Source organism: Sus scrofa, chromosome 1, assembly GCF_054392235.1.
Source record: "Sus scrofa isolate SSC_HxYL_T2T_F1_AM1 chromosome 1, Sscrofa_HxYL_maternal_Yorkshire_Landrace_v2.0, whole genome shotgun sequence".
Lineage (NCBI taxonomy): Eukaryota > Metazoa > Chordata > Mammalia > Artiodactyla > Suidae > Sus > Sus scrofa.
This window is the reverse complement of record NC_139383.1, coordinates 170,013,588-170,040,771: the sequence shown is the minus strand read 5'-3', so window position 1 is coordinate 170,040,771 and position 27,184 is coordinate 170,013,588. Positions and strand designations below refer to the sequence as shown.

General features: G+C 34.7%; 1 protein-coding gene across 19 annotated transcripts in view; it reads left to right on the top strand.

The window, feature by feature from the left end:
• RELCH (RAB11 binding and LisH domain, coiled-coil and HEAT repeat containing) overlaps positions 1-27,184 on the top strand; it is a 109,732-nt gene that overhangs the window by 79,162 nt on the left and 3,386 nt on the right. For 7 of the 19 annotated variants that reach the window (XR_014815976.1, XR_014815972.1, XM_005654482.4 and 4 more), the window contains 9 exons: positions 1,464-1,543; positions 4,730-4,836; positions 5,807-5,906; positions 10,275-10,357; positions 11,143-11,206; positions 12,617-12,755; positions 17,564-17,680; positions 21,115-21,203; positions 26,252-26,322. Coding sequence is in view for 8 of the 19 variants with exons in the window: in XM_005654482.4 (XP_005654539.1) it covers positions 1,464-1,543; positions 4,730-4,836; positions 5,807-5,906; positions 10,275-10,357; positions 11,143-11,206; positions 12,617-12,755; positions 17,564-17,680; positions 21,115-21,203; positions 26,252-26,322 (850 nt within the window). In the remaining 11 variants the exon portion in view is untranslated. Of the gene's footprint in view, positions 1-1,463; positions 1,544-4,729; positions 4,837-5,806; positions 5,907-10,274; positions 10,358-10,855; positions 10,939-11,142; positions 11,207-12,616; positions 15,130-15,881; positions 16,719-17,563; positions 17,681-21,114; positions 21,204-26,251; positions 26,323-27,184 lie in introns of those variants that run through there. The other 12 variants (XR_014815967.1, XR_014815977.1, XR_002346087.2 and 9 more) reach the window with 3 other exon arrangements.

Genomic DNA, 27,184 nt, shown 5'->3' with positions numbered 1-27,184 from the left:
TGTGGCGCAGCGGAAACGAATCTGACTAGGAACCGTGAAGTTGCAGGTTTGATCCCTGGCCTCATTCATTGGGTTAAGGATTCGGCTTTGCCATGAGCTGTGGTGTAGGTCGCAGATGCGGCTCGTATCCTGCGTTGCTGTGGCTCTGGTGTAGGCGGCAGTTGTAGCTCAGATTCGCCCCTTAGCCTGGGAACCTCCGTATGCCTCGGCCCTAAAAAGCAAAGAAAAAAAAAAATTCCTCTTACCAAGACGATAAACAAACCTCAAATACTAATTGATATGAAAATGGAACTTTCTTTTTTGCTGAATATTCTTCCAGGGCAGTTAGTTAAATACATCTTTTCAACCCAATTGCTTTTCAACTCACTTTAAAGAATTTAAAACCAATATAAAAGTAGGAAAAAAAGTAATAAAGTTTGAGTACATAAAAGCAAATGTAAAGCACTTTAAACTGTGCCTTAAAATCAGTGAAAGCTGTTAGTGCTATAAATAGCAACTGTCTTATCACCTCTGGAACTTCTTTTTTATTTTTTATTTATTTATTTATTGTCTTTTTGCTTTTTCTACGGCTGTTTCCCTCGGCATATGGAGGTTCCCAGGCTAGGGGTCTAATCAGAGCTGTAGCCGCTGGCCTATGCCACAGCCACAGCCACAGCAACGTAGGATCCGAGCCACGTCTGCGACCTACACCACAGCTCACAGCAACGCCAGGTCGTTAACCCACTGAGCAAGGCCAGGGATTGAACCCACAACGTCATGGTTCCTAGTCGGATTCGTTAACCACTGCGCCAGGACGGGAACTCCTGGAACTTCTTTTTTAACTCTATACGTGCTGCATAGATTAGAGCATGTGTAGTCTTTATGAGGCAGTTGTCCTAGGTTACAGTAGTCACAGGATACTCCCTGTGGTTGGATGCTTTGCCTCTCCCCATGCATCACTTAACCTCCCTACTCCATGAAAATAATCAGGGTTCTGTCTGGCTGAGAATCCCCATTCTGGATGCAGGAAGAAAATGGAACTAGGCTGGTACTGAAAACGAGGTAGTATCCCATACCTGGAAACAGAGTAAATAGATGACTAGGTGTCTCCTTTCAGCTGAGTGTCTTTATATTTTACTGAATACTGCAAATTGAAAGCCTAAAAATTTATGAAGACCTGCTTATATAGGCACTTGAGAAAGTGTTAAAGAAAGCTCTGATTTCTGACTATGCAAATAAGATCATGCATCTTATTTTGGTTTTAAAGTTTTTCCCATCTTTCAGAATTATTTAAGCTAATAATAGCTCTGTAAAGTATTAACTTGTATTTTCACTACCATCAGTGGATATGTGTTTTAATCAAAACCCATTTTTCAAAGTAATGATAATATTAATCAGTTATCGTAAACTTAATTTGTTTTGTGACTTTTTGCTTTAAATTTAAAGCATATTCAGATTTTTTTTAATTCTTTTTGTGATTTTAGATTCCTCAGCAGGAAATGGGGTCCTCACTAAAGCTACTGTCCCCATTTATGCAACAGGAGTTCTCACATGTTATATTCAGGTAAGGGAAAGATTCTTTCGCTGGAAAATATAAAAGTATTTTCTCTTGAGAAAGATAGCTAATATTATGTCTTTTAATGTGGTTATAAGTGCAAATGTTACCCATAAATGAAAACAAAATTTGTTTATTCATTTTATTCAATAAACAATTTACAGTGGAGAGCATATTTCAATAAAAGTCTCTGAGAAAATCTCTGCTGGATAAATAGAGATGGTGTGCTTCTTGATATTTTGTTAGGAATGATAGATTGCTCCTATTTAGTAACTTCTTTGTGTTTCATGATAATTTTTCATTAACAAACAAGCAAAGCATATGTGTTGGGTGATGCAGACTACAAAATGCTATAGCGTACTATATCATCATTTTTAACAAAGTACTTTTTAGTAATATTTTATTTTTCTTAATTGGTAGTGTGTAATAAATTATTCCAAAACATCATGGCTTATTATAACCCTTCTATTTGCTCACAGTCTTTGTTCAGCTAGGCATCTCTTCTGCTGGTCTTGCTGGTGGTCACTTATGTTGCTGCATTTACATGGTTGGTTGGTAAGGGGTTCGGCAAGGATGACTGAGCTTCAGTCTCCATAGAGTCCTAGGGCCTCTCTCTGTCCGCAGGGCCTGTGGAGCAGCAGAGCTAGACTCATTACATGATGGCTCAGGGCTCCCCAAATTGCAAAGGCAGAATTTGCTAGCTTAAGGCCTAGCCTTGGAATTACCTCATCACCTGCTACTGCGTTCTGTTGGTTAAAGCAAGTCACAGGGCCAGCCCAGATTCAAGAAGAGGGAACTAAATGAGAGCATGAACCAGGAGGTGTGGTTCACTGGTGGTCATCAATATAACAGACTACTACTGAACATTGTTTTGAGTAAACACATTACGTGTATTAAGGTGTATCAGTCTTTTATAAGTGTGAGGCAGTCTCCACCAGTGAAGTGAAAATATGAACTAAAGATAAAGCATTTTTAGGAATTAGAAATGTGAACTCAAATAGGAATATCTTTTTTCCTGAAATTTTCCCCATTAATACCTAACTTCTTTTGCCTTTATTGCACTCTTCTTCCAAAATAGACTTGAACCATCTTACAGCATTAAAATCAATATCAGATGATACCTTGCATTAGGAGCTCCAACTGTGTTAAAATAATACAACATTCTTTTGAACTCTTCTGCACTAGTTTCTAAGACTACTTCTGGATACTCGCAGAATCCCTGTGTTTAGAATATTTTAAGTCATGTATTCTTTATAGATTGTATTTATTGTCTTTCCTAAATTTATGGAGATTAAGTCTTAGCATGTTACCAGGCACAACAATACGATTACCATTTTTCTCTTTAATTTGGGAAGCTCTTCTAGCATAGTAACAACTGTGATGTCAATATTTTTCTTTCTGTTTTTAAGCTCTGGTGGTTGGTTAGTGTGTTTATTTTTACTGTAAATTGTATCTTAAGGCATAATAAAGTACAAAGTTTGCTTCATAGTAGTCTGTCAGTATAGATTTGTCAAATAAATGAGGACATGTTTTTTGAGTTACTATATGAAATCCAAATATCTAAAGAGCTAAGACCTATTCTGCTAATTACAAAATGTGATGGCTATCATAGATTGCCAGTGTTTCAAGAAGCACACACCAGCTGTTAATATTTTTCTTACTAAACTAAATTCTCTGTTAGGGTAAATCACTGCCCTGAATGCCTTGGTGAACAAAACCTATTTTGAATCAAATACATAAGCAATATTACTTATCTTGAAATTTCAAAATTGAGAAATAGTATGGTAGTAAATTTTCAAATCAAAGGAATCCATGCTTATTTAAAAGTATATTTCATAGCTCTTATTTCACTGAAGTTTTTTCAGGTCGATAGTTTATTTTCCAAATTTATGTATACTTCTGTGTTAGAGTAAGCAACAAAAATGAGTGAACTCTCTATTCCAGTCTGTCTCTGATGCTGGTTTGTCACTGTCTAAGCTCTTCACTAAGTAGGCTGGCAGGTTATAAAACTGACATGTCCATCCTTTATTCACACTGATCATTACTTTTGTCAACCTTTTGTCTCTACTTCATTCTAAATTAACCTGACTACATAGGGGAAAAAATGGTAGGTGGTGATCCAGTCTTCCTCATGGATCTATTGATACATGCAGAATCCACTGTTGACCTAATATAGCCCTAAAGGCAAAGTACATGACTCTTTATTATATATTTATTGCCAGATAGAATATCAGATTCCCTTGCTTTATAAATTCAGGTTAATTTAACATATAGGTTTTTTTTTTTTTAGAGCCGCATCCACGGCATATGGAAGTTCCCAGGCTAGGGGTCGAATCAGAGCCATAGCTACTGGTCTACACCACAGCTACAATCAATGCTGGATCTCCAACCCACTGAATGAAGCCAAGGATCAAACCCGCATCCTCATGGATACTAGTCAGATTCATTTCCACTGCACCACAACAGGAACTCCTTTTCTAACATATTTCTTAATAGAGTGCTATATGTAAAAAAAGAAAGACTTTCTAATTATTAAAATAATGATTTGTTAAAGATCGAAAATGAAGATTATTTTTTAATCAAGACTGTGACTATTTCTTTTGAGAACACGGTGGTCTATATTTCAGAAAGCATGTGGTTTTCTCACTAATAATTTCTCAGATAATAACTTTATACTATTAGGAGGATAACTGTTTTAAGTGGTTTGTAATTAAGTGTTTAGAGCCAAGTGAACTAAGATATTAGTTAAAATAGATATTGGTAGAAATAGATATTAATAAAAGAATATACTTTTTTATGTTTTAAACCAGAACTGTTTGATCAAACTTTTTGCTATGATGGGAGTAATCTGTATCTGAGTTGTCCATTAAGGTAACCACTAGCCACATATGGCTATTAAACAACTCGAATATAGGAGCTGAATCTTTTATTTTACTTAATTTTTATTTTAAATTTAAATTTAAATAACCGCATGTGGTAAGTGGCTACCATATTGGACAACATAGATCTAAATCTATGAATCAAGACAGTCTTTATCTTCATACCATTGTGATCATAGGTATGTTTAATAAATATCTTTAACTAAAATGCTTCCAAATTAGGATAGTTCCTCCTTATTTGCTAAACTTTTCTAGGAAATTATGGTTTTTAGTTCTGCTCGATTGCTTGGAAATTATCGGTCTTTTTCCTCTATAGGAAGAAGACCGAAAACTGTTAATTGGATTCTTGGAAGATGTAATGACCTTGCTTTCATTATCTCATGCTCCTCTTGATAGCCTGAAAGCTTCTTTTGTGGAACTGGGGTAAAATAATAGCTTATAGTTTTTTTCTTTTAATTGTATAAAGTTTTAAAGTTGGATTTATAGAGTACATATTTTCAGTCTACAAAAGATTGGCATACACACCATATCTCTTGGTTTTGAGACTTAAGATTTTTGTTTTTGGTTTCTTAATTGTACATTTTTAACATTTTGTAATCAGTACATTGTAGTAAAAGAATGGGATAAAGGTACAGACATATGCCTTCTTTTGAAGACATATGTCTTCTTCTTCTTAGTTGGAGAAATAAAATCAAATATAGATTTGAGGAAAATTTAGTATCCCCATACTGGAAAAGGAGCCCTAAGTGAAAACTAGCTCATTGGGATCCTTTTTCCATTTCATTTGATTTACCTAGTCCCTCATGGTCACATTATCTTGCTGCTTACATAGTTTTATCCACCCTTTACTGAAAACAGGCTTTATATATTTATTAATAATACTATCCTGCATTTGGATAGGCTCCACAGCCAACTTCCCATATAGGTGATTTGAGTTATCCCAATTGATCCTACAACAACCATATGGCATTAATAGGACATTTGTTGTTTCCTTAGTTTTTATAGTTGCAGAAATTAAGAAACACAGAGGTTATAACTTACCTATCTGACTCTTAGCCCAGTGTTCTTTTTTTCTCATAGTAATAAATGTTATTTTACTGTATTTTTTATCATTTTAACTTTTATGGTATTAAAGACTTGAAATTTTTATCATAATTGCAAATGCTTAGAGAAACTAAAAGTATAGTTCCAGAAATGCTAAAAGTTTATAGTTTTATAAGTGACTTCCTTTTCTAAAGAATCTTAGATGTAACTTATTAAACCATATGAAGTAATTCTATATGTTTGCCAATATTTTTATCATTAATATTTGTCATAAATATAGTATTTTTCAGTGTACCACTCAGGTACTGTGGTTCTCACTTTTAACATTGATTTTTTTTTTTTCTTTCAGTGCAAATCCAGCCTACCATGAGTTATTATTAACTGTTTTATGGTATGGTGTTGTCCATACTTCAGCACTTGTGAGGTGTACTGCTGCTAGAATGTTTGAGGTATGTAAACAGATGATTCTTTTGGTTCAAATCATAATGAAGAGAGAGTGAACATTTCTCAAAAAAAAAAAAAACTTTTCATACTATGTAATGTTGATAAATATTTTATGGCATTGAACAGTATCTAGTTGTGTACTGTGTGATGGGGCAGAAATATAGCTTTGATATATTTCAGAATGTTTTCCAGCCTTATTGGTTCCTTGAATGTATTATCATTTCCATTTCTCAGAATTTCTTTTAAATTTTAATTTCCATCCTGTGTATATCTTCCTAATATACTTTGCTATTTACTGAGGTAAATGGCTACTAAAATAAACTAAAACAATAAAATATATCTCTAAAGTTGTAAAATATAGTTGGATTCATGAGTAGCATTAAAAAATCAATTTTTGCACTTATGAAAATGTTCATTGTATTGATTACTCCCACTTCATTATTCCCTCACATGTCATTTCTGGAATAACCCATACATTAACTGCCCAAGGGCTTATAAAAGAGAAGAGACTTCATATAATTTAACTAGATTTTCTTGAATTGCCACCTAACAATTTAAGTTTAGTATGAAAAGTAGAATATGTACCTTTTTATCCATCATAGAGGAAATAATGTTATATAGACTGTGCGTGCGCATGTGCGTGCACACACACACACACACACAGAGCTTGTATTTGAAACTAAAATTGGTTTAGAGAGTTTCCTACTGCTGTTGAGTCTTGCCATAGAGCCACACTGCTTAGATTCAGCATCTGCCATTTAATGCCAAGTTTCAAACTTCTCTGTGCTTTAGTTTTCTCATCTATAAGTGAAGATGATAATAAGTATCCATATCAAAGGATATTAATATTAAATGAATTAATACTTGTAAAACCCTTAAAACAGTGGCACAAAATAGTAATAACTTATAACTGTTAACTATCATTATCATAGTTTAAGAAATGTATATTTATCCAGACTAAAACTGTCCCTAGTATGCATGTGATTCTTAAAATATCTTAAAGCATTTATTTCCGTGAGAAGAACTGGACAATTCACTTCACCCTAAATTTCAGAATTTTTACATAATTTAAGATGAATTGTAATCTAAAAGATAGAGAACTGATAGAAAATCCCATTGTTATCAGGAGGTTGAAAATCCTCTGTCCATGTTATTCCTGCAGTTATTATGTTTGATCAAAAAATTAATCACATGTTCTTTGTTGAGATAAATGCCAATATAAAAATTTAGTTGTATGTCTAGTCCAAGTTCCTTTTTTTTTTTTTTCTTTTCTTTTTTTTTGGCTGCCCTAACAGCATATGGAAGTTCCTGGGCCTGGGATTGAATCCAAGCCTCAGTTGCAACCTATACCAGATCCTTTAACCCACTGTGCCAGGTCAGAGATCAAGCTCTGCAGTGAGATTCTTAAGCCACTGCACCACAGTGGTAATTCCTAGTATAAGGTCCTTCTGAGTGTAAATATAAATAACTTTTGATTATTCATTATGCTGAAAAATAGTTATTACTGTGAAAGAAAAAAGTTTCTTTAGCCTTCTCTTCCTCAAAAAAGAAAAAAGCATTCTATTTCTTTAATACATCTCTCTTAGGATTTTATTCTAAGATTGTAAGAGCTATTTCTTTATCTTAATCCATTTGTTTCTAAAATGTATATATATATACACTCGTGAAGCATACCATATAAATGAAAATAATTTCAATAAATTAAATGAAGCACCCTCCCTTTTTATTTGTTTTTGTGTTTTTTCTGCCTTGTTTCTTATATGTGGCTTTTGTCTGGTTTTGGTTTCTATGTCTGCTGTCAGTGCTGGTTGGAAACTATACATACGCTTAAGCAGTTTTCAGTGTTCTCTCAGGTTGATTATGAATTTCTGAGAGACTTATTCCAATATTTTTCCAAATTCATTTATGATAAAAAAAATTTTACTGAGCATGTCACATAAGTCATTAGTAGGAAAAATCAGTCACTTTTTTGTCAGTGAGTCTTATTTTGAACAAAATTTCATTAAAAGAGTAGTCATTTCATAAGATTTCTTTTGATACTAATACTTTATAATTTACAATTATGCCCAAAATGAGTTACTTCCAAATAAAAATCATTAAAACAAGACACTTTAGTTTTTTAAATGTGAGATCAGAAAGTATTGAGAAGAAAGTGAGAAATGAATATACCAAGAGCTAATATGAGGTACTTAGTGAAATTGAACACTAAATTTAGCTCTGAGTTTTCAGACAGCAGGATAAAAAGGGGAAATCCAGTCAGCCATATTATTCTCGCTGTTAAATAGAGATAATATATTAGTTCTTGATTAACAACTTATTATTGAAGTTGATTTATAAGAGTCTTTATCATGTTACTTCTAATGTGACATAATGGATTTCCCAAAAGATGCAGAAAAGAACTTCATAGAATGATTTCTTACATCCATCTTGAGGAAATTAAGCAGGTAACAGCAAGACCACAACTCAGAGAAGGCATGGGCTTTTAAGACAGATGTGACTGAGTCCATTTTCTAGCTCTACCTCTTTGGGGCTCTAAAATACTGGAAAAGTTGTCTAACTTCTCTAAGGCTCAGTTTCTTCATCTGTTAAAACATTGATAATAATGGTACTTATCTCATTGGGTTTAAAAATCAGATGATACAGTGTATATAAAGTGCATAATAATAACTCTTAAATTTTGCTTTCTGATTTTCTAGCTTAATAAAGTAATTAAACTTTAAAACTCCAGCATAATGAAAAAATAACTTGTTCCTTAATTGTCTTTTTTTTTAAATGCTTTTTGGCTGGCACAAGATAGACATTTCCAGATATATTTTACTGATTCAAATCTACGGTACCTTATTTACAAAATGATAAGGAGAAAAAAGTTTTACTTAAAGTGAATCAGGAAGTTCCCATCGTGGTTCAGCAGAAATGAAACTGACTAGTATCCATGAGGATGCAGGATCGAACCCTGGCCTCGCTCAGTGGGTCAAGGCTCTGGCGTTGCCATGACCTGTGGTGTAGGTCGTGGACACAGCTCAGATCTCATGTTATTGTGGCTGTGGTTTAGGCTGACAGCTATGGCTCCAATTCGACCCCTAGCCTGGGAACCTCCAGATACCGTGGGTACGGCCCTAAAAAGACAAAAAAAAAAAAAAAGTGAATTGGTTATTAAACAGTAACGAATTATTATAAAATTAAGAATTTTCATGCAAAAGGAGCTCTGCTCCAGAATGTATTGTGTAGGAGGAATGGTTAACCTATGCACACACTATTAGGTTTTTATTACTGAAAATTCCTTGGTATCTTCCATCTTCTGTGAGGACTAGTTCCATTGCTAGGTGAACTCATGAAACTCAATGGTTTTTATAAAAAACAAAATGAGTACAGCTCAATACTGTTCTCTTGTTCTGTGATTTTGGGAGTTGGTTGCCAAACGAATTATTTTATGATTAGGTCTAATCGTGCTTATATTTTTTTGTTTAATTTGAGCTTTTAGAGAAATGTAAATCAACTATTTGTAAACTTTAACTACTTGAACCAGCCAAAAACATTTTTTAATTAATAGTTTCTTTTTTCAATATTTCACAAATCTAATATCCTTTTTAATAGTCATAAAAATTCAACTCTCTTTTCTTAAATGCCTAGACTTTGTCGCGCAAAAGATTTATATGCAATTATGAGGCTTTAAGGTATACGAAAATGTCTCCATTTTCAGATGAGAAAACTGAGTTTCTAGAGATTATGTAATATATCTAAAGCCACATTACTAGTTAGTGGAGAGCTAGAATCTGAACCCAAGTCTGACTCCCATGTAAAATAAGTACTTTCTAGTAGGCCACGTTATGTCTCTATATCTTAGGAAAGAAAGCTATGTGATGTAAAAGGTTGGGAGTTTTCATATGTGATTTTTAAATTTACTTGCTATGGAACTATCAGAAGCTATTTAGTGATGGCTGCTAACCATTGAGTTTGGTTTTAAAGCAGTCCAGTTTGTACCTTGTTGGTCCTAACAAAACTATACTGGATTTATTTAAAGAGTTTAACGAAAGAATCCAGTATGTCTTCTTTTTAAAAAGTTAAGGCTTCTTTTAAATTGTGTTTTTATTGAACATGGAAATTGCATAAACTATTTGACCTAAAGTACAAACTGCCATTGAATTGGTGACAGACTGTTTTCGGGGATTTCTAGGCTGTTTATGCTTTATTTTTCTCCTAAGCATTCTCTGCCTTTATAAAGCACTCTAGTAGCAATATTTGCTTAGCTTCTAATTTTGGTTTTGCTTTTGTGTTTTCTCTCTTTCTCTTGGTTATTCCTTTCTTCTTCCCGTGGCATTGTGTTTGCTCTTTCCATGCATCACCTGTGAATACCCCCTGCGCTGACCATTCAGCTGTTGGTGAAGGGGGTGAATGAAACTCTAGTAGCTCAGAGGGTTGTTCCTGCTCTCATAACTCTCTCCAGTGACCCTGAAATGTAAGTGTTGTCCCTGCCTTTTACATTCAGCATCCCTTTTGAAATGCGCCTGTCAAGAAATAACCATCAGCTTTTAAATTCGTTGAAGAATAGATATATCACTTTAAAATAATAATGAGTTACACTTACTCGATTTTAAACTTTATCATACTACTCCATATATTTTTTTAAAGTCAACCTTCACAGGAAGCTTCATGACGAGGCCATATATTGAAAAATATGTTCGTAGTAGTAGTCCTTAGTAAGCATTTCCAAAACTGAAAACATGCTGATGGACTATTTCTTCCAAGCCAAGAAGGGATGCTCTGCTAATCTCACTAACATGTTGTTACCAGTAAGTATAGTGGCATGAACCAAAGGCTTAACATTTTAATGTCTCGTGTGGGTGACTAAACCAAGAAAGGCCAATGAGTCTGCCTGCCATCCTCAGTCACAGCTAACCCAGTTCTCATTCCAGTTTACCAAACCATTTTTTATTGCATGTTGACTGGTTTACAGCTGACTCTTCGAGGCATGAGTGAAGCTTTAGTTGACAAGCGGGTTGCTCCGGCCCTTGTTACCTTGTCCAGTGATCCTGAATTGTGAGTTTCACAGACTGCGACCTTAAGTTATCCTGTCTGTCTTTTTGAGCATTCTTCTTGGTCTGCTTTTTTTAAATTTAATTTGTCATTGCTAGAGACTAATACAGTATATTTACCTTATACTTACTTTGATATATATTTTAATAATAATCAGTTTTTCATTGCAGAGAAAATTTCAGTTTCTTTCTTTTTTAATTCTAACAGCTCTGTCAGGATTGCCACAATTCCAGCCTTTGGCACTATTATGGAAACAGTTATTCAGAGAGAGGTAGGCAATGACTGGAATTTATTTAATTTATGTGCTGTTGAGGTGATGATAATGTATTAGCATACACGTACTCTGTGGTTGGGGGTTGGGAACATACCCTTCATTTTATTTCTTAGTTAATTTGGGGCCAGAAGAGGATCTCAATATTTTAAAATATTGAGCCTATCAAAAGTGTATTTTCACATCCTAAGAAAATCTCTAGTCTTTCTTCTCAATTAGGAAATTAAGTATAAGCCAACTCTCAGATGTTGTATTTTAAGCCTATCTGGATATTGCAGTTTTGAATAATCCTTCAAACTAGATCTAGTTCCACAGGCTTCTGTTATCCAGTGGACATCTGGATAGTCTGCATAAATTCTCTAATACCAGTTTGCACAGATTTGCACCCAGGTTTTTTCAGTTTGGAGGCTAGAGTATAACTCTGTTCTTGTAACTGTCATTATGATGTGTGTCATTGATATCAAGCTGCATCATATCATAGACTGATATCGTCTTTTTTGCAGCACCCATTACAGTGACAACCCTCTGTCATGTCAGGAGATTACCAAAGTCTTCCTTTCTAAAAGTGTATTTTAATTCAGAAAGTTGTGATTTAATTTTTATGTTTGTTAGGTTCTATCTGCAACATTAACCTTATATAAGACACTTCTCAAAATTAGTGTCAAAATTTTATTCTTTAATATCAAATTGGACATGTCCTCATCCAATGAAAAACCCTGTACATTTGAAAATAAATTATTTGTGGACATATTACTTAGTTGTTTAAATGGAAAACAGGCTTTTCATCTCATAGACATTATGCAAAAATTTTTAGTTTTGTAAATTTTTTTCATATACATGTTTTATAACTAAAATTAAACAACTTTGTTAGTTATGGGAAAAAGTGTTTTCCATTTTTTCACTTATGTATTTTACTGGTGGAGCAAAATTTAAAAAAAAAAATTTCTGCAAACCTTGCAATCTTGGCAGAATTTCAACATGTTCTTAAATCCCAAAATAAAAATGTCTTTTAGGGAAATATGAGTAAGTTATAAGTCATTAATGACTCATTGCTTTCAGAAGGTGAATAAGTGGGTAACTTACACTGTGATTTGTTTTAAGAATTATAATTTAGATACAAAATCATCATAAATTTATCTTTGTCCTTAAATGTTGTAGGGCCTTTTCTCTTTTTTTACAGTTTGTCAGGGAATATTTGTATTTTTAAAAAGCAAAAAATGAATTAACAAGCATAAGCAAAAATGTAAAACCTTCTGAGCCAAAAGACTAAATAAGTACTTATATAATTCCAAATTTCTCTTGTTACGTTGATACAAGTCATTTGAATCCAATGCTACAAGCCATGTTTAGAAGTGTATCTTTCTCTGTAACAACTCTACTCAATTTGGCTATATATTATTCAATTTTAAGTTGCTGGAAAGAGTGAAAATGCAGTTGGCTTCTTTCCTGGAAGATCCTCAATATCAAGACCAGTATTCATTGCATACAGAGATCATAAAAACATTCGGTAGAGTTGGGCCTAATGCAGAACCAAGGTTCCGAGATGAATGTAAGTTTCAGTTTTTACCTTTTTTCCTGAATTGTAATGTCAGAGCAAAGCCAGAGATTCTCTGAGAATTTGTTATGTGTTAAAGACTTCCTATGCTTTATTTTTCATATACTGAAAGCTAAAAGTGAAACAAGTTTGTTACTATGAATTGATTAGTATTACTATTACTGAATGGTTTCTTTTTTTATAGCATTTTTATTACTCAATTACATTTATAGTTGTACAACAATCATCACAACCAAATTTTATAGCATTTCCAAACCAAACCCTCAGTGCTCCTCCCCACCCCCCGAGCTGTCTCATTTGGAAACCTTTGAGTTTTGTATCTGTCTTTGAGTCAGTATCTGTTCTGCAAAGAAGTTCATTTTGTCCTTTTTTAAAATTCCACATGTGAGTGATAGCATTTGATGTTGGTGTCTCACTGTCTGACTGACTTCACTTAGCATGACAATTTCTAGGTCCATCCGTGTTGTTGCAAATGCCTTCATTTCTTTCCTTTGAATGGCTGAGTAATGTTCCATTGTGTATATGTACCACATCTTCTTGATCCTCTCCTCTGTTGATGGACATTTAGGTTGTTTCCATGTCTTGGCTATTGTATATGGTGCTGCAATGAACATTGGAGTACATGTATCTTTTTGAGTCATGGTTTTCTCCGGATAGATGCCCAGGAGTGGGATTGCTGGATCAAATGGTAATTCTGTTTTTAGTTTTCTGAGGAATCTCCATACTGTTTTTCACGTGGTTGCACCAGTTTACCTTCCCACCAACAGTGTAATAGGTTCCCTTGTCTCCACACCCTCTCCAGCATTTATTGCTTGTAGACTTTTTGATGATGGCCATTCTGGCCAGTGTAAAGTGGTACATCATAGTGGGTTTTGATTTGCATTTCTCTAATAGTGAGTGATGTTGAACATCTTTTCATTGTTTTTTGGCCATCTGTATGTCTTCTTTGGAGAATTGTCTGTTTAGATCTTCTGCCCATTTTTTGATGGGGTTGTTTGCTTTTTTGGTATTGAGCTGCAGAAGGTGTTTATAAATTTTGGAGATTAATCCCTTGTCAGTTGCTTCATTTGCAACTGTTTTCTCCCATTCTGTGGGTTGTCTTTTCATTTTGTTTAGGGTTTCCTTTGCTGTGCAGAAACTTTTAAGTTAAAGTTCCATTTGTTTATTTTTGTTTTTATTGGCATTACTCTAGGAGGTGGATCTGAGAGTGTTCAGCCTATGTTTTCCTCTAAGAGTTTTGTAGTATATAAATATATAGTCTTATATTTAAGAGTCTTATATTTAAGTCTTATATTTAAAAATGTAGTCTTATATTTAGATCTTTAATCCATTTTGAGTTTACTTTTGTGTATGGTGTCAGGAAGTGTTCTAATTTCACTCTCTTACTTGTGGCTGTTCAGTTTTCCCAGCCCATTTATTGAAGGGGCTGTCTTTTCTCCATTGTATATTCTTGCATCCTTTGTCGTAGATTAGTTGACTGTAGGTGCGTGGGTTTAATTCTGGGCTTTCTATCCTGTTCCACTGATCTGTATTTCTGTCTTTGTGTCAGTACCATACAGTTTTGATGACTGTAGCTTTGTAGTATAGTCTGGAGTCAGGGAGCCTGATTCCTCCAGCTCCGTTTTTCTTTCTTAGGATGGCTTTGGCTACTCAATGGTTTCTTATACTATATAATGATTGCTGTAGACATATGAAAAGCAACTCAAACAATTTCAAGTTATTTTAAAAACAATTCTTGATTTCAAAATATTATGCTCCTTATAGTTGGAGTTTGTTTTTTAATTCTTATTTGTAAGGAAATTTTTATGTTTCTAGACATGTTCTTATGAAAGACATGCATTTCTTCCAGTTAGCATACCATTTTACTATTTTGTTTTAAATCACATCTTGTTGATCTACTAAATGATTAGCAAGATTATCTGCTAAAGCATTTTCTCCAGTTTCTATAATATCACTTTTATTGTGGACCTCAAACCTCTATGACAGCAATTTCCACCAATTTCTTTGGGTGGCGTCATAGCATCCAGTAATTATTACTCCAAAAGAATGATGCTTATCACTGTTACACATTAGTCTTTTTTGTTGTTGTTGGTTTTTGGGGGGTTTTTTTGTTTGTTTGTTTTTGCAATTTGACATGTTTTAGAAAGGACCACAAATTTGGCTTCCTAAATCAATTTAATTTCTAGTATACAATTGGATTCTCCCATAAACTAGTTATTGCATATCCAACCTGGTAGGTTTTTTGTTTTGTTTTGTTTTTTTACTTTTTTAGGTGTACACCGGCAGCATATGGAGGTTCCCAGGGTAGAGGTCACATCAGAGCTACAGCTGCTGGCCTACGCCACAGCCACAGCAACTCAGGATCCGAGCCTCATCTACACCACAGCTCACGGCAACACCAGGTCCTTAACCCACTGAGCAAGGCCAGGGATCAAACCCACAACCTCATGGTTCCTAGTTGGTTTGTTTCCGCTGTGCCATGACTGGAACTCCTCCAACCAGGTGGCTTTAAGATAAGAGTCATCAACAAAAAATATTGTTAGGATTTAGACTTCAGTGTCCAAAAAGGTTGTTGAGGGCATGAGCACTTATTGAGCTACAAAAACACACTCACAAGATTATTTTTCAGGGAGTAGTAGTGTTGGTTGCTTGAGGAGAAAATAACAATATTTCACAGTTAACAGGAAAAGATTTGGTATTTTAGTTAGCAGTAGGGGTAGTTCTCACCACAGTAACATCAGATTTACAGGTGATCCTCTACAGGTGCTCTGACTAACTTTTTTGAGGCTCTAATTGCGTGGAAGCAAGGAGGATAAATCTTGACTGTTAGATCAAGGAATAGGCTAAATAGGCAATAGGTCTTTGGTGGGTGCCAGGTTGTTAGTGAGTAACTCTCTAGAACCTGATCTAACAGTCTCCTGTACATTCAAAAGAAAGATTTATGCATCACATTGAAAAAAGAAATCTTCTTTTCATAATGGTCCAAAATAACAATTTAAAGTTTGGCTTGAAAAAAAGATTGAAGAGTTCCTGTCATGGCTCAGTGGAAACGAATCTAACTACTATCCATGAGGATGCAGTTTCAGTCCCTTGCCTCAGTGGATCTGGCATTGCTGTGAGCTGTGGTATAAGTTGCAGATGCGGCTCCAATCGGGCATTGCTATGACTATGGCACAGGCCAGCGGCTACATCTCCAATTTGACCACTAGCCTGGGCATGTCCATATGCCATGGATGCAGCCCTAAAAAGACAAAATAAAGACTGAGAAGTTTTCATTGCTTTAATAAGTGTAGTAAGCCATTATCCCCGAAGCCTTCTGCAACTTACTATATTCCCACAAGTATATTTTACACAATCTTTTTTCACATTCTGGCACAACCAGATTTTTTTTTTTTTTCCTTTTAAGACAAAAAAAAAAAATTTTTTTTCCGTTTTTTTTTTACTACTCAGTCAGTTGACTTTCTTTTTGCTTTTAAACTTTACCCTGAGGCATTTAATGTCCTATACTAATAAGATTAATGATAGATGAAGTAGAATCCATGTTGACAAGGATGCTGCCTCATTAACCGTCTGTATTTACAGATGATTCCTGTTAGAAGTTTAGAGAAAGGACAAAAAATTGCTGTGTGGTAACATCTTCTTTGGAGTGGTGTTTTGGATATTTTTCCCTCTATTCCTTTAGGAATAGAAGGCATTGATTTTTCCAGTGGCCCTTTTTCTTTCCCACCTTTTAGTCATCATAAGACCTTTTTGTCTTGATTGTATTTCAGGGTCCATTTGTTTTATCCAGAACATGATACAGCTTTTGTTTGTTTGTTTTCTGCTTTTTTAACTTTATAAATGTTTGGTCATACATTGGAGATTTTGTAACACAGCAATTTTACATTTCAGATCAATTGTTTTTCTTTTTCCCCAAAGTTCCTTATTTTAGATCTAAGCCCATTTACAAAAAGAAAAGACAAGATTCCCTTTGCTTTTCCTATTGGATCTACCCCAGAAGATTTTTTTGAAAGTTTACTAAAATCTATTTTTATAAAGTCTGCTTTTGGTTGATCTTTATCTTTGTCCAATCTGCCCTTAAGCAAAAGGGCTTCAGAAGTGGCCTTAATGTTATGTGTATTTCCTCTTTTCCTTGCCCACCAAAGGTCAGTTGTAGAATCACTCACATCTTGTTTGGTAATTCTTTTAACTATTTATCTCTATCTGAGGGGTTAACAGGTAAGTTAATAATAGGTACAGATGTATAGCTCAGGACAATACCTATATAATGAAATGTTGAGTTCTGTAGTAAACTTCTGTCTTCTGAGATTTAGGAAGATCCTTAATTATAGCCTTTAACTGTATCTAGACTAGAGTTTAAAGTACATTGTATTGGTTTTAAGCAGTTTTAAGTCAATATTGTGTAGAGTGGCTTCTGAGAAAAACATTGAGAAAAATAAGTATACTATATTAATCTGTTTTAATAGCAATGGTAATACCTAATTTATGTAAACTTATTTATAAAGATAATAATAACACAGAGGTAGGTTGTTTACATTTGTTTGTTTGGTTTTCATTTTTTAAATTGGGAAATTGAATTGCAGTAAAGCCAAGGGACCTGCATACATCCTCATAATTAGGTTATAATGGCATGCTGTAATCTATTTCTCCCAAATTTCACTCTTTATTCTGAAAAACATGCTTTCTTCCCTGGTAAGAAAAAGCAAGTATAAGATTTTTTTCCAAAATAAAACAGAAAACTATTTTTTAAATGTATTAGCATGTTTTAGATTAAAATTAATAATTTCTTTTTCTTTTTTCAGTTGTTATACCACATTTGCATAAGTTAGCCTTGGTGAACAACTTACAAATTGTGGATTCTAAAAGACTGGATATTGCTACCCATCTTTTTGAAGCCTACAGTGCACTTTCCTGTTGTTGTATCCTTGATTTATTAATGTGTATCTCTATTTACTAATCAATCTTACAGTGAACCTCAGTTGTTAAAGACTGAGAAGTAGAATTTTCTTTCAGCTTAACTAAGAAGTAAAGTAGATTAAAAATGTGAATTGACTTGCCCCACTCCTTATTTTAGCCAACTCACAATTTAAAACGATAACTTTAAGTCCTTTGTGTTTATATATTCTATAGTTTTAAAAACATTGAAAATTTTAATCTGTTAATCAGCTATATAACTAAGCAAGCAATCAGTTATAACTGAGGCTCTATTAATCAAAAGGAAGTCTTGTTTGTGTCCTAGTATTCATTTTCAGTGAATGTTTAACCATCTTTATGATGCTATGAATATCTCTTGGAGAGCTATCACTCGTTGAAAAAAATCTAGGGCCACCATGGTTAATCATTTGCAGTAATGGTAGAATGGAGGAAAACTCAGAGATCATCTAACCCATGTCAATCCTTACATTTTATAAGTGATAAAACTAAAAGCTAAAGACATCAGTGACTTCTATTTTTTATAGTTAAAAGCAAAACTGAGACTAGAACAACAAACTCTAGCTGTCCTATTAAAAGTTCCCTTTGCTATCATAGACCTAGTAAAATAAAACTAAGAAGGAAATAGAGATAAAGCTAGGCAGAATAAACTCCAGCTTTTAGGCTCTCCCATTAAAGGCCAGAATAGTTCAAGAAAGGGGAAGTAAGAAATTGAAAAAGGAATGAATGGCTAAACACTCAAACAGAACTGTAAAAGTACATGCTAGACAACATAATCACAGAATTATGATTTTGACAGGATAAAAAAAAAAAAATCACAGTAGAGAAAGTGGAAACATAGAGCTGTCTGTTAAGGAGCTGTTTGTCCTTCAGAAATGTTAAAACCTGAAGTTAGATGCATGGTTGAAAGGATTTCATTTTGAGGATCTACTACAAATTGCCTATTCATGTGGATGATATAAGCCTCTTTTATAGCATAGATTATAAAGTGAGCAGAAATACCATATTTTTATAATTTTGCCTCAACTATTCCATATATCTTCTACAAGTTTAATTCAACTAAAAGCAGAACTTACTATCATTCCTGATTTATCTTGTTGGCATTTTCAACTTAGAGGAGATAGAGGAAGCAAAAAGAGGAAGTGGTAATTCTGAATTAGCAAGGAAGAACTCTTCAGTAATGGAGAAGTGACAGGACCCTTATAAGAAAGTAATAATGGCATGTCAGAGTTTGGCATGTCAAAGAAAGAAAACATTGATATGTTTCTACCTGTTCCCTAAACTTTGCAAAAGTAGGTGTTTAAAAACTTAAGTGAAAAGTCATGTATAATCTTAATAACAGAGAGTTTCTAAAGGAATATGCCCCAAAGAAAATGAGAAAGTCAAAAGATCAAAAATTTTAGCTCTCTAAACCAAATTTTCCAAGTGAACAAGACATTGGTTTCTAAAGAGCATAGAAGTCTGTGTAGAAGGAAAATTATTGTGTATTTAGGTCTGTACAGACTATTACTAGAGAAAATACAGTAAAAAGTCTTTTCACCAACACGGTAAAGGGAAGAACCAGATTAACAGTACACCCTGTTCAAGTATTGAAAGCATTAGTTCTGCATGAGTCAGAACTTGTACTTGTGTCAACAGGGTGGTTATGGCCACTAATAAAACTGTATTGTCTATATCTGTTCTTCTGTTCCATTGCATTCTGAGCTGATGGAACACAAGAGTGTTTCTTTTGGCATGACATTGTATTTAATAGGGACATAGAAAATCTATAGTTAACATTTGACATAGTATTAAGTCAAGAAATCCTATTTAAGAAAAATTTGAAGGAATTTAGAAATGTTTACGTGGGGGGGGGTGCAATGGTTTAGAGATGAAAATATAATTTGAGAATTTTTTTTTAAATCTTTTTCTAGGGCTACATCTGGGGCATATGGAGGTTCCCAGGCTAGGGGGTCTAATCGGAGCTGTAGCTGCCAGCCTATGCCACAGCCAGAACAACGAGGGATCCAAGCCATGGCTGCAACCTACACCACAGTTCACGGCAACACTGGATCCTTAACCCACTGAGCAAGGCCAGGGATCGAACTCGCAACCTCATGGTTCCTAGTTGGATTCATTAACCACTGAGCCACAACGAGAACTCCCTGAGAATCTTTTTAAAAGTTGTTATATAGAAAAAAGGTTAGGCACACTGTTGTATATCTAAGATTCGGAGCAAGTGCTACAAAGCAGAAATCACAGAGAGGGCCTTTTTCTAATTGAGCTCTCTAAAAATGCAGTGATCTCTCTTATGAAACTGTGAATATTCTGTCATTGTTAGCAGTCAGAGGCCTTATGACCATCCTTCACAGATGAGGTGATTCCTAACATCATATTGGACCAAGTGGCCTCTAAATTGCCAATCCGTGAGGAAGATTGTAGGATGGCATGTGTAGAAGGACCAAACTGTGAGGAGAGAGAAAGGAGGAGAGTATCCTCTCGCTTACCCCCAAATAAGGCCATTTTCAACTTCTCAATCCATGCCCAAATTGCTCTAGGCCAGCTATTAACTACTAATCCAAAGGTTACTCACAGATATATCTTGGTGGTACTTTCCCCATACCCAGAAAATAAGACCGCAGAGCTATTAGGTTACAGAATTCTATACATCTGTAGAGATTTGATTCAACCAAATGAGGTCTGTATTTTTATAACTGCCCATTTATAAGTCACTCAGCTATGTAAGTTTTATATTTTCTATTCTTTTTTTTTTTTTTTTTTTTTTTTTTTTTTTTTTTTGTCTTTTGTCTTTTTAGGGCTGCACCTGAGGCAAATGGATGTTCCCAGGCTAGGGGTCAAATGGGAGCTGTAGATGCTGGTCTACGCCACAGTCATAGCAACGGGGGATCAGAACCACATCTGCAACCTACACCACAGCTCACGGCGACACTGCCAGATCCTTAACCTACTGAGCAAGGCAAGGGATCAAACTTGCGTCCTCCTGGATGCTAGTCAGATTCATTTTAACTGAGCCACGGCAGGAACTCCAACATCAGTGTTTTAAGCAAGTGGCCTTTATCAATATTTTCCAAAACATCCAACTTAATTGTCATGGAAACATTAATTTTCTTACTTTTTATACTCATTTAAACATCCGGTTAAATGTCATGACTTAATTTTCACCCTGTTATTTCATATGTTTGCATGCCATGTAAATTGAATGCCACTGACATAAAGAGAATTGTGGGAATATACACAATTAATTCTTGACGAGAAACTAACTCAACAAATAAGGATCGTGCTTGAGGGAAGCCTGTTTGCTGTAAGTGATCAGCATGCCGTAGACATCATTTAAGACAGCTGCTTCTTTTATATTCTTCTGCTGTTCTGTTTGGACATATCAGTTTGGTTTTATTAATCTCCTTAATTAACTTGTCTCAAGTTATTTCAGAGGATTTAATGGTTAATCACTTTTTACCTGGTCTCAGATGTTTACGAATTGACATGGAACATCTTTCCCCAGAGCATGAGGTAAGCAACTGTGATGATTAAGCCTCTGTGGTTATCAGTGCCGTGTCCATGTTTTTAATATATCCTATACAGATTTTCATTCCTTTTCATGTGAGCCATGATTATGATATGCTGTGCTTAATTTTTTTCAAACTAGTTCAGTGTCATTTTATGGGTTTATTTACTGGTTATAAGATTTTATGGAACTTTTTAAAAATCTTTAAGCCTCTGTTTAATTCTCTAAAGTAGGAATAACATATTCTCCTTCACTGAATGTAGTTAGAATTTAGTAAGAGAATATGAAGTGCTTTTTATCTATAAAATGCTATACGGTCTTATCTCTGACCATCAACTTTCTTAGAAGCAAAGTTTCTATTTCCTGTCTCCATGCCCTCATAACTCTTTTCATTCTTTTGTCTTCCTGTTTCCTCCAAACCCTTGTTTATCATTTCTTTCCAATTATGTATCTTCATCCTGTTTTTCTATCAGCTTTTCGTTAACCTATTATGTTTGACTCTCCCCTCCTAAACAAAAGAAAACAAAAGAAAAAAATCTTCCCTTTATCCCTCTCTCAAATTTCTTTTTCCTGCCAATAGTCTACACTCACTCTCTGAGCATTCACACTGTCTATTGGTCATCAGAATCATTCCCATTCCACTAATCCAACAAAACTTCTCTCTCTTAACATCACTGGTGATCACAGTGCTACACTGAAAGGACACTTTTCAAACCTGATAGGGGTGTATGGGAGTATGTGCTCTTTTCATACATATCTTTGTCAATACTTGGTATTCTTTTTTTTTTTTTCTAAAATTTTTTTTTTTTGTCTTTTTGCTATTTCTTGGGCCACTCCTGCGGCATATGGAGGTTCCCAGGCTAGGGGTCCAATCGGAGCTGTAGCCACCGGCCTACACCAGAGCCACAGCAACACAGGATCCGAGCTGCGTCTGCGACCTACACCACAGCTCACGGCAACGCCGGATCCTTAACCCACTGAGCAAGGCCAGGGATCTAACCCGCAACCTCATGGTTCCTAGTCGGATTCATTAACCACTGCGCCACGACGGGAACTCCAATACTTGGTATTCTTAGACTTTTTAAATGTGGTACATACATATAAAGCGGTATCTCATATAAAGTGGTATCTCATTATGGGTTTTCATTTGCATTTTCCTGACAATTGTGAAGCTAGAGTGTGTTTACTGACATCAAAACCTTTTTTAGGTTTTTGCCCGTTTTTCCCATTTTGGGTTGTCTTTTTTCCTGTTATTTCTTTGAAGTTTGTTATATAATTGGAATCCCAGTATTCTATCACTTTAGTGTTTTATAGATATCTTTTTTCCAGTTTGTGATTTTTCTTTTACATTTTTGCCTATTGGAACACTGATTTTTAATTTTTTAATATACTGATCATTTCCAAGACATGATCTCCTGTACTTTCTCCTTAAAATGTTTAAAGTTGTGTTTTCACAATAAAAGTCTTAATCCATCTAGAATTGGTTTTTATGTATGGTATATGCTCAAATTATTTTTTTTCTAGATAAATAACCCATTTTCCCATTATTGTTTAGCATGTCTGTACCAATTCTCAATGTCACCTCTATCATATATGGAGTTTCCATGTATGCATGTGTCTGTTATTAGGGAACATTATTTTCCACTGGTCTCCTTCTCAGTTGTAACATTGATACACTGTCTTCATTACAGTTGCCTTGTTAAAAAGTCCTGAAATCTAACAGGCAAGTCCAGCCTCCTATCCTTTTTTTAGAACTGTTCATGACCCTTAACATTTTTAATGTGAATTTTAGCATTATCTTGTGAGCTTCCAAGAAAGATCTCGTTCAGATTCTGGTTGAAATTGAATCGATTCTATAAATTAATTGAGAGAGACATCTGCTTCACCATTTTGAGTCTTCCTATCCAGAATTTACTATACCTTGCACTTACTTAGATCTCCTTTAATATCTTTCAGAAAAGTTTTATTATCGCCTCTGAAAAAAATTGTCACCTTATATCTATAATGTTATAGTGCTACCTTTTTTTAGGATTATATGTTTTTTAACCCTCTTACCAAGTATAGAAATACATATAACTTTTGTATGTTGAATTTATGTCTGGCTAACTTGAGAAATGTTATTATTAGTTCTAATAATAAAATGTGTCCAGATTTTTTTTTAAGTTTCAAATATAGAAGAGTTTCCAATGTGAATAATATATTCTTTTCTAGTACTTTTACTTTATTTTTCCCTTTTCCTTACTGTGGAATCTAGCTTTTATAATAGATATTAATTTGTTTACTTCTGATATTAACTCTTGCTTTCTTTTTAAAATAGTTTTGATAGGAGTTTCAATTTTCTTAACCTTTTCAAATATTGAACTTTTAGCTGTGTTGATTTTGCTCTATTTGTTAGTTTCTTTGATTTCTATTTTCATCTTTATTTCCTTCTGCTTTCTTTAGATTTGATTTTTTTTTCTATTTTTTTAACTCCTTAAGGAGGAAGCTTATTAGATTATTTACTTGTTAACTTTTCTCCTTTCTGATACACAAATTTAGGTTCAAAGTATCCCTTTAACCACATCCCTTTCGCTCCATTGTAGCTTCGTGACTATTTAGTTCCAGTTAAATTCTCATTTCCATTATTTCTTTATTGATTCATGGATTTTGTTTCATAAGGTAAAAGTAGTTAATTTTGAGTCAGTTCCACATTTGTGCCAGCTTTTTGTGATCTGCTTGTTCTGTTGGCTATTGAGAGACGTGTTAAAGTTACGATTGGGAGTTGTCTATTTCTCCTTCCAGTTTTTTCATTTTTTGCTTTGTATATTTTATAAATGCCTTTTATCAGGTTGGGAAAGGAAGTTTGCTTTTATTGCTAATTGGTTGAGTATTTTTTTCATGAAGCAGTATTGGATACCATCAAATGTTTTTTCTGATCAATTGAGATGACCACGTGGTTATTGTTTTTTATTCTCTTACAATGTTTTATATTAATGGGTTTTAAGATATTAAAGCACCCTTTGCTCTCCTGTGGTAAATCCCACTTAGTTATGATGTATAATTCCATTTACATGAAGCTGGATTCAGTTTGCTAGCGTTTTGTTCAGGATTTTTGTGTCAATGATAAAAGCTGTCTGTAGAATAGAACTCACAAGAAACAAGCCTTATTTTCACCACCTTCCATTATTTTAAGGTGGGTCTGAAAAATAGGAGGAGTAGTTAAAAATCCTTAAAAGGATCAGACTCCCAGATTCCCTTTACAACCTTAGTGAAAGACTGGAGCTTTACTTTCTAGATTTGGAATACCAGGCATATCTGAGAGGAAGAATGAGGTGCTATAATGAAAGGAGGGAAATTAAGTCAAAGGTAGAGTTAGTGATTAGAAACCTCATCACCTTTCTCCTTCTTGGCTCCAGGAATAATGGCAGCCAAAATTATATCTTTAGGGAAAAAAGATTGAAAGAAAGTTTGTGCAAGATTCACTTTACAATGAATTTACCCATGCACAAAAAGATTCTGATCAACATTTAAGCACCCCAGCCTTTAATGGACATCCCAAGATCACCAACCATTTGAGAAGAGCTTCTGACATCAAAGAGATGAAAATATACACCCAAGAAAGAGGATACTGGAGGAAACAGACAATACAGAATCTATTAGATGAAGAGTGGGAAAACAGAAACAAAGAGAAGTCCTTACCATAATCTGCAAGGCAGAAAAGAACTAGCTTCCCTCCTCCTTACATCTTGGGCCTCATCTTTACCTTCTCCCTTGCTCATTCTGGCTTCCTTGCCTAGAAATGATAGACATGCTATCCCACCTGGAACCCTTGCTCACCTCTTTCCAGTTTCTAAAACACTCCTCGTGTCCTTCAGAGGACACTCCTCTTGCTTAAATATCATCCTCTCTATGAAGCCTGCATTGAATACCTCCATGTAAATTGTAATATTCTTCACTTTGGCCTCCCAGGACCCCATGTCTTACTCACTGCTCTTTGCAAAGCAAAGAGCCCTTATCACCCTCTAATATACTATATGACTTACTTATTTTGCTTGTTGTTTAGAACAAAAGAACATAAGCTCTCCACAAGGGGCTTGTTTTCTATTTGCTGCACCTTCTGTGACTAAAAACTTACCTGGCACATAGCAGGTGACAATAAGTTTTTTGTTTAGTGATCTCCAGGCACAGATATTGGCCAAGAATATTCATAAGGATCATTTGGTTTCTGGTGTGGATGCCAGAAATTGTGGCAGCAGCTTACATCACACCACTTTTTTCATTACTTATTCAGATTCCCTGCAAGAGTGATATTAACTCTTACACACCCATAGTATCCCCAGTTTTAGTAACCACAAAACTGGCCTCTGCTCTAGACTTTAAAATAGAGTGTCTTGCTTTTGGCAACATGGAAAATGCAAGGGACAAGTTATAGAACAGTTTTCACTAGGAAAATATGTCTGAGCATGGTATGTATCTGTTAAATGTATAGATGTATATAAATTTAAATTTATTTATTTTTTTTTTTTTTTTGTCTTTTTGCTATTTCTTGGGCCGCTCCCGCGGCATATGGAGGTTCCCAGGCTAGAGGTCCAATCGGAGCTGTAGCCGCCGGCCTACGCCAGAGCCACAGCAACACGGGATCCGAGCCACGTCTGCAGCCTACACCACAGCTCACGGCAACGCCGGATCGTTAACCCACTGAGCAAGGACAGGGACCGAACCCGCAACCTCATGGTTCCTAGTCGGATTCGTAACCACTGCGCCACGACGGGAACTCCTAAATTTAAATTTTAACATTAGATGTTGGGGGAAGCTAAGGGAGAATGGGAATCAGACTCAGAAGGAAGGTTAGTGAAAATCAAAGTGAATTATTAAGTTATATAATTGAGATCTTTTAAAGTTATTTCTGTACCTAGTCTAGCAATCCATTGCAAATTCCTTTAACAAAGTAAAAGAATTTTCCATTTTTAGTCAGCATTAGCTTATGGGAATGTTAAAAATTCAATGAAAAACTTTAAACCATAGAATTTTACTATGTAAACTGTATTTCACTAAAGTCATCTTTTTAAATCAGGTTATTTTAAGTTCCATGATAAAAGAATGTGAACAAAAAGTAGAGAACAAGACCGTCCAAGAGCCTCAAGGGTAAGACATTAATTCTTTTTTTTAAGGCTTTGTGTTAACTTTAATTTCTCTATATAAATTTTCTGTAGGTGGCTTCTGTGTTTTATATTGTGTTATTTTGGAGTCATTAATTTGGAAGATAAGAAAATCCTTTAAATCAGCAGTTCTCAACTGCTGATCCATAAACCATCTGAGGAATTTAAAATTCAGATCCCTACCTCATGCTCTCTGCCCTCAACACTGTGAGTCAGCCTAGTATCTGTACATTTAAAAGCTTCCAACAAAAATACTAAATCAGGAGTTCCCATTGATCTGATGTGGCTATGGCTGTGACGTAAGCTGGTAGCTGCAGCTCTGATTCCACCCTTAGCCTGAGAACTTCCATATGCCACAGATGAGGCCCTAAAAAGCAAAAAATAATGATAATAATAATTCAAAAAGATGCATGCACCCCAATGTTTATAGCAGCATTATTTACAATTGCAAGGGTATGGAAGCAACTCAAGTGTCCATCAACAGATGAATGGATAAAGATGTGGAATATACATATAGTAGGGATTACTGCTCAGCTATAAAAAAGAATGAAATTCTGCCAGTTACAGAGATATGAATAGACTTAGAGGGTCTTATGCTAAGTGGAAAAAGTCAGAGGAAAATAATGGATGATATCAGGTATATGTAGAATCTAAAAAATGCAGCAAACTAGTGACTATAACAAAAAAGAAACAGACTCATAGACATAGAAAACAAACTAGTGGTTACCTAAAGGGGAGAGGGAAGGGAGGAGGGGCAAGATAAGGGTAGAGGATTAAGAGGTACGAACTATTACATATAAAATAAGCTACAAAGATATGTTATACAACACAAGGAATATAGCCAATAT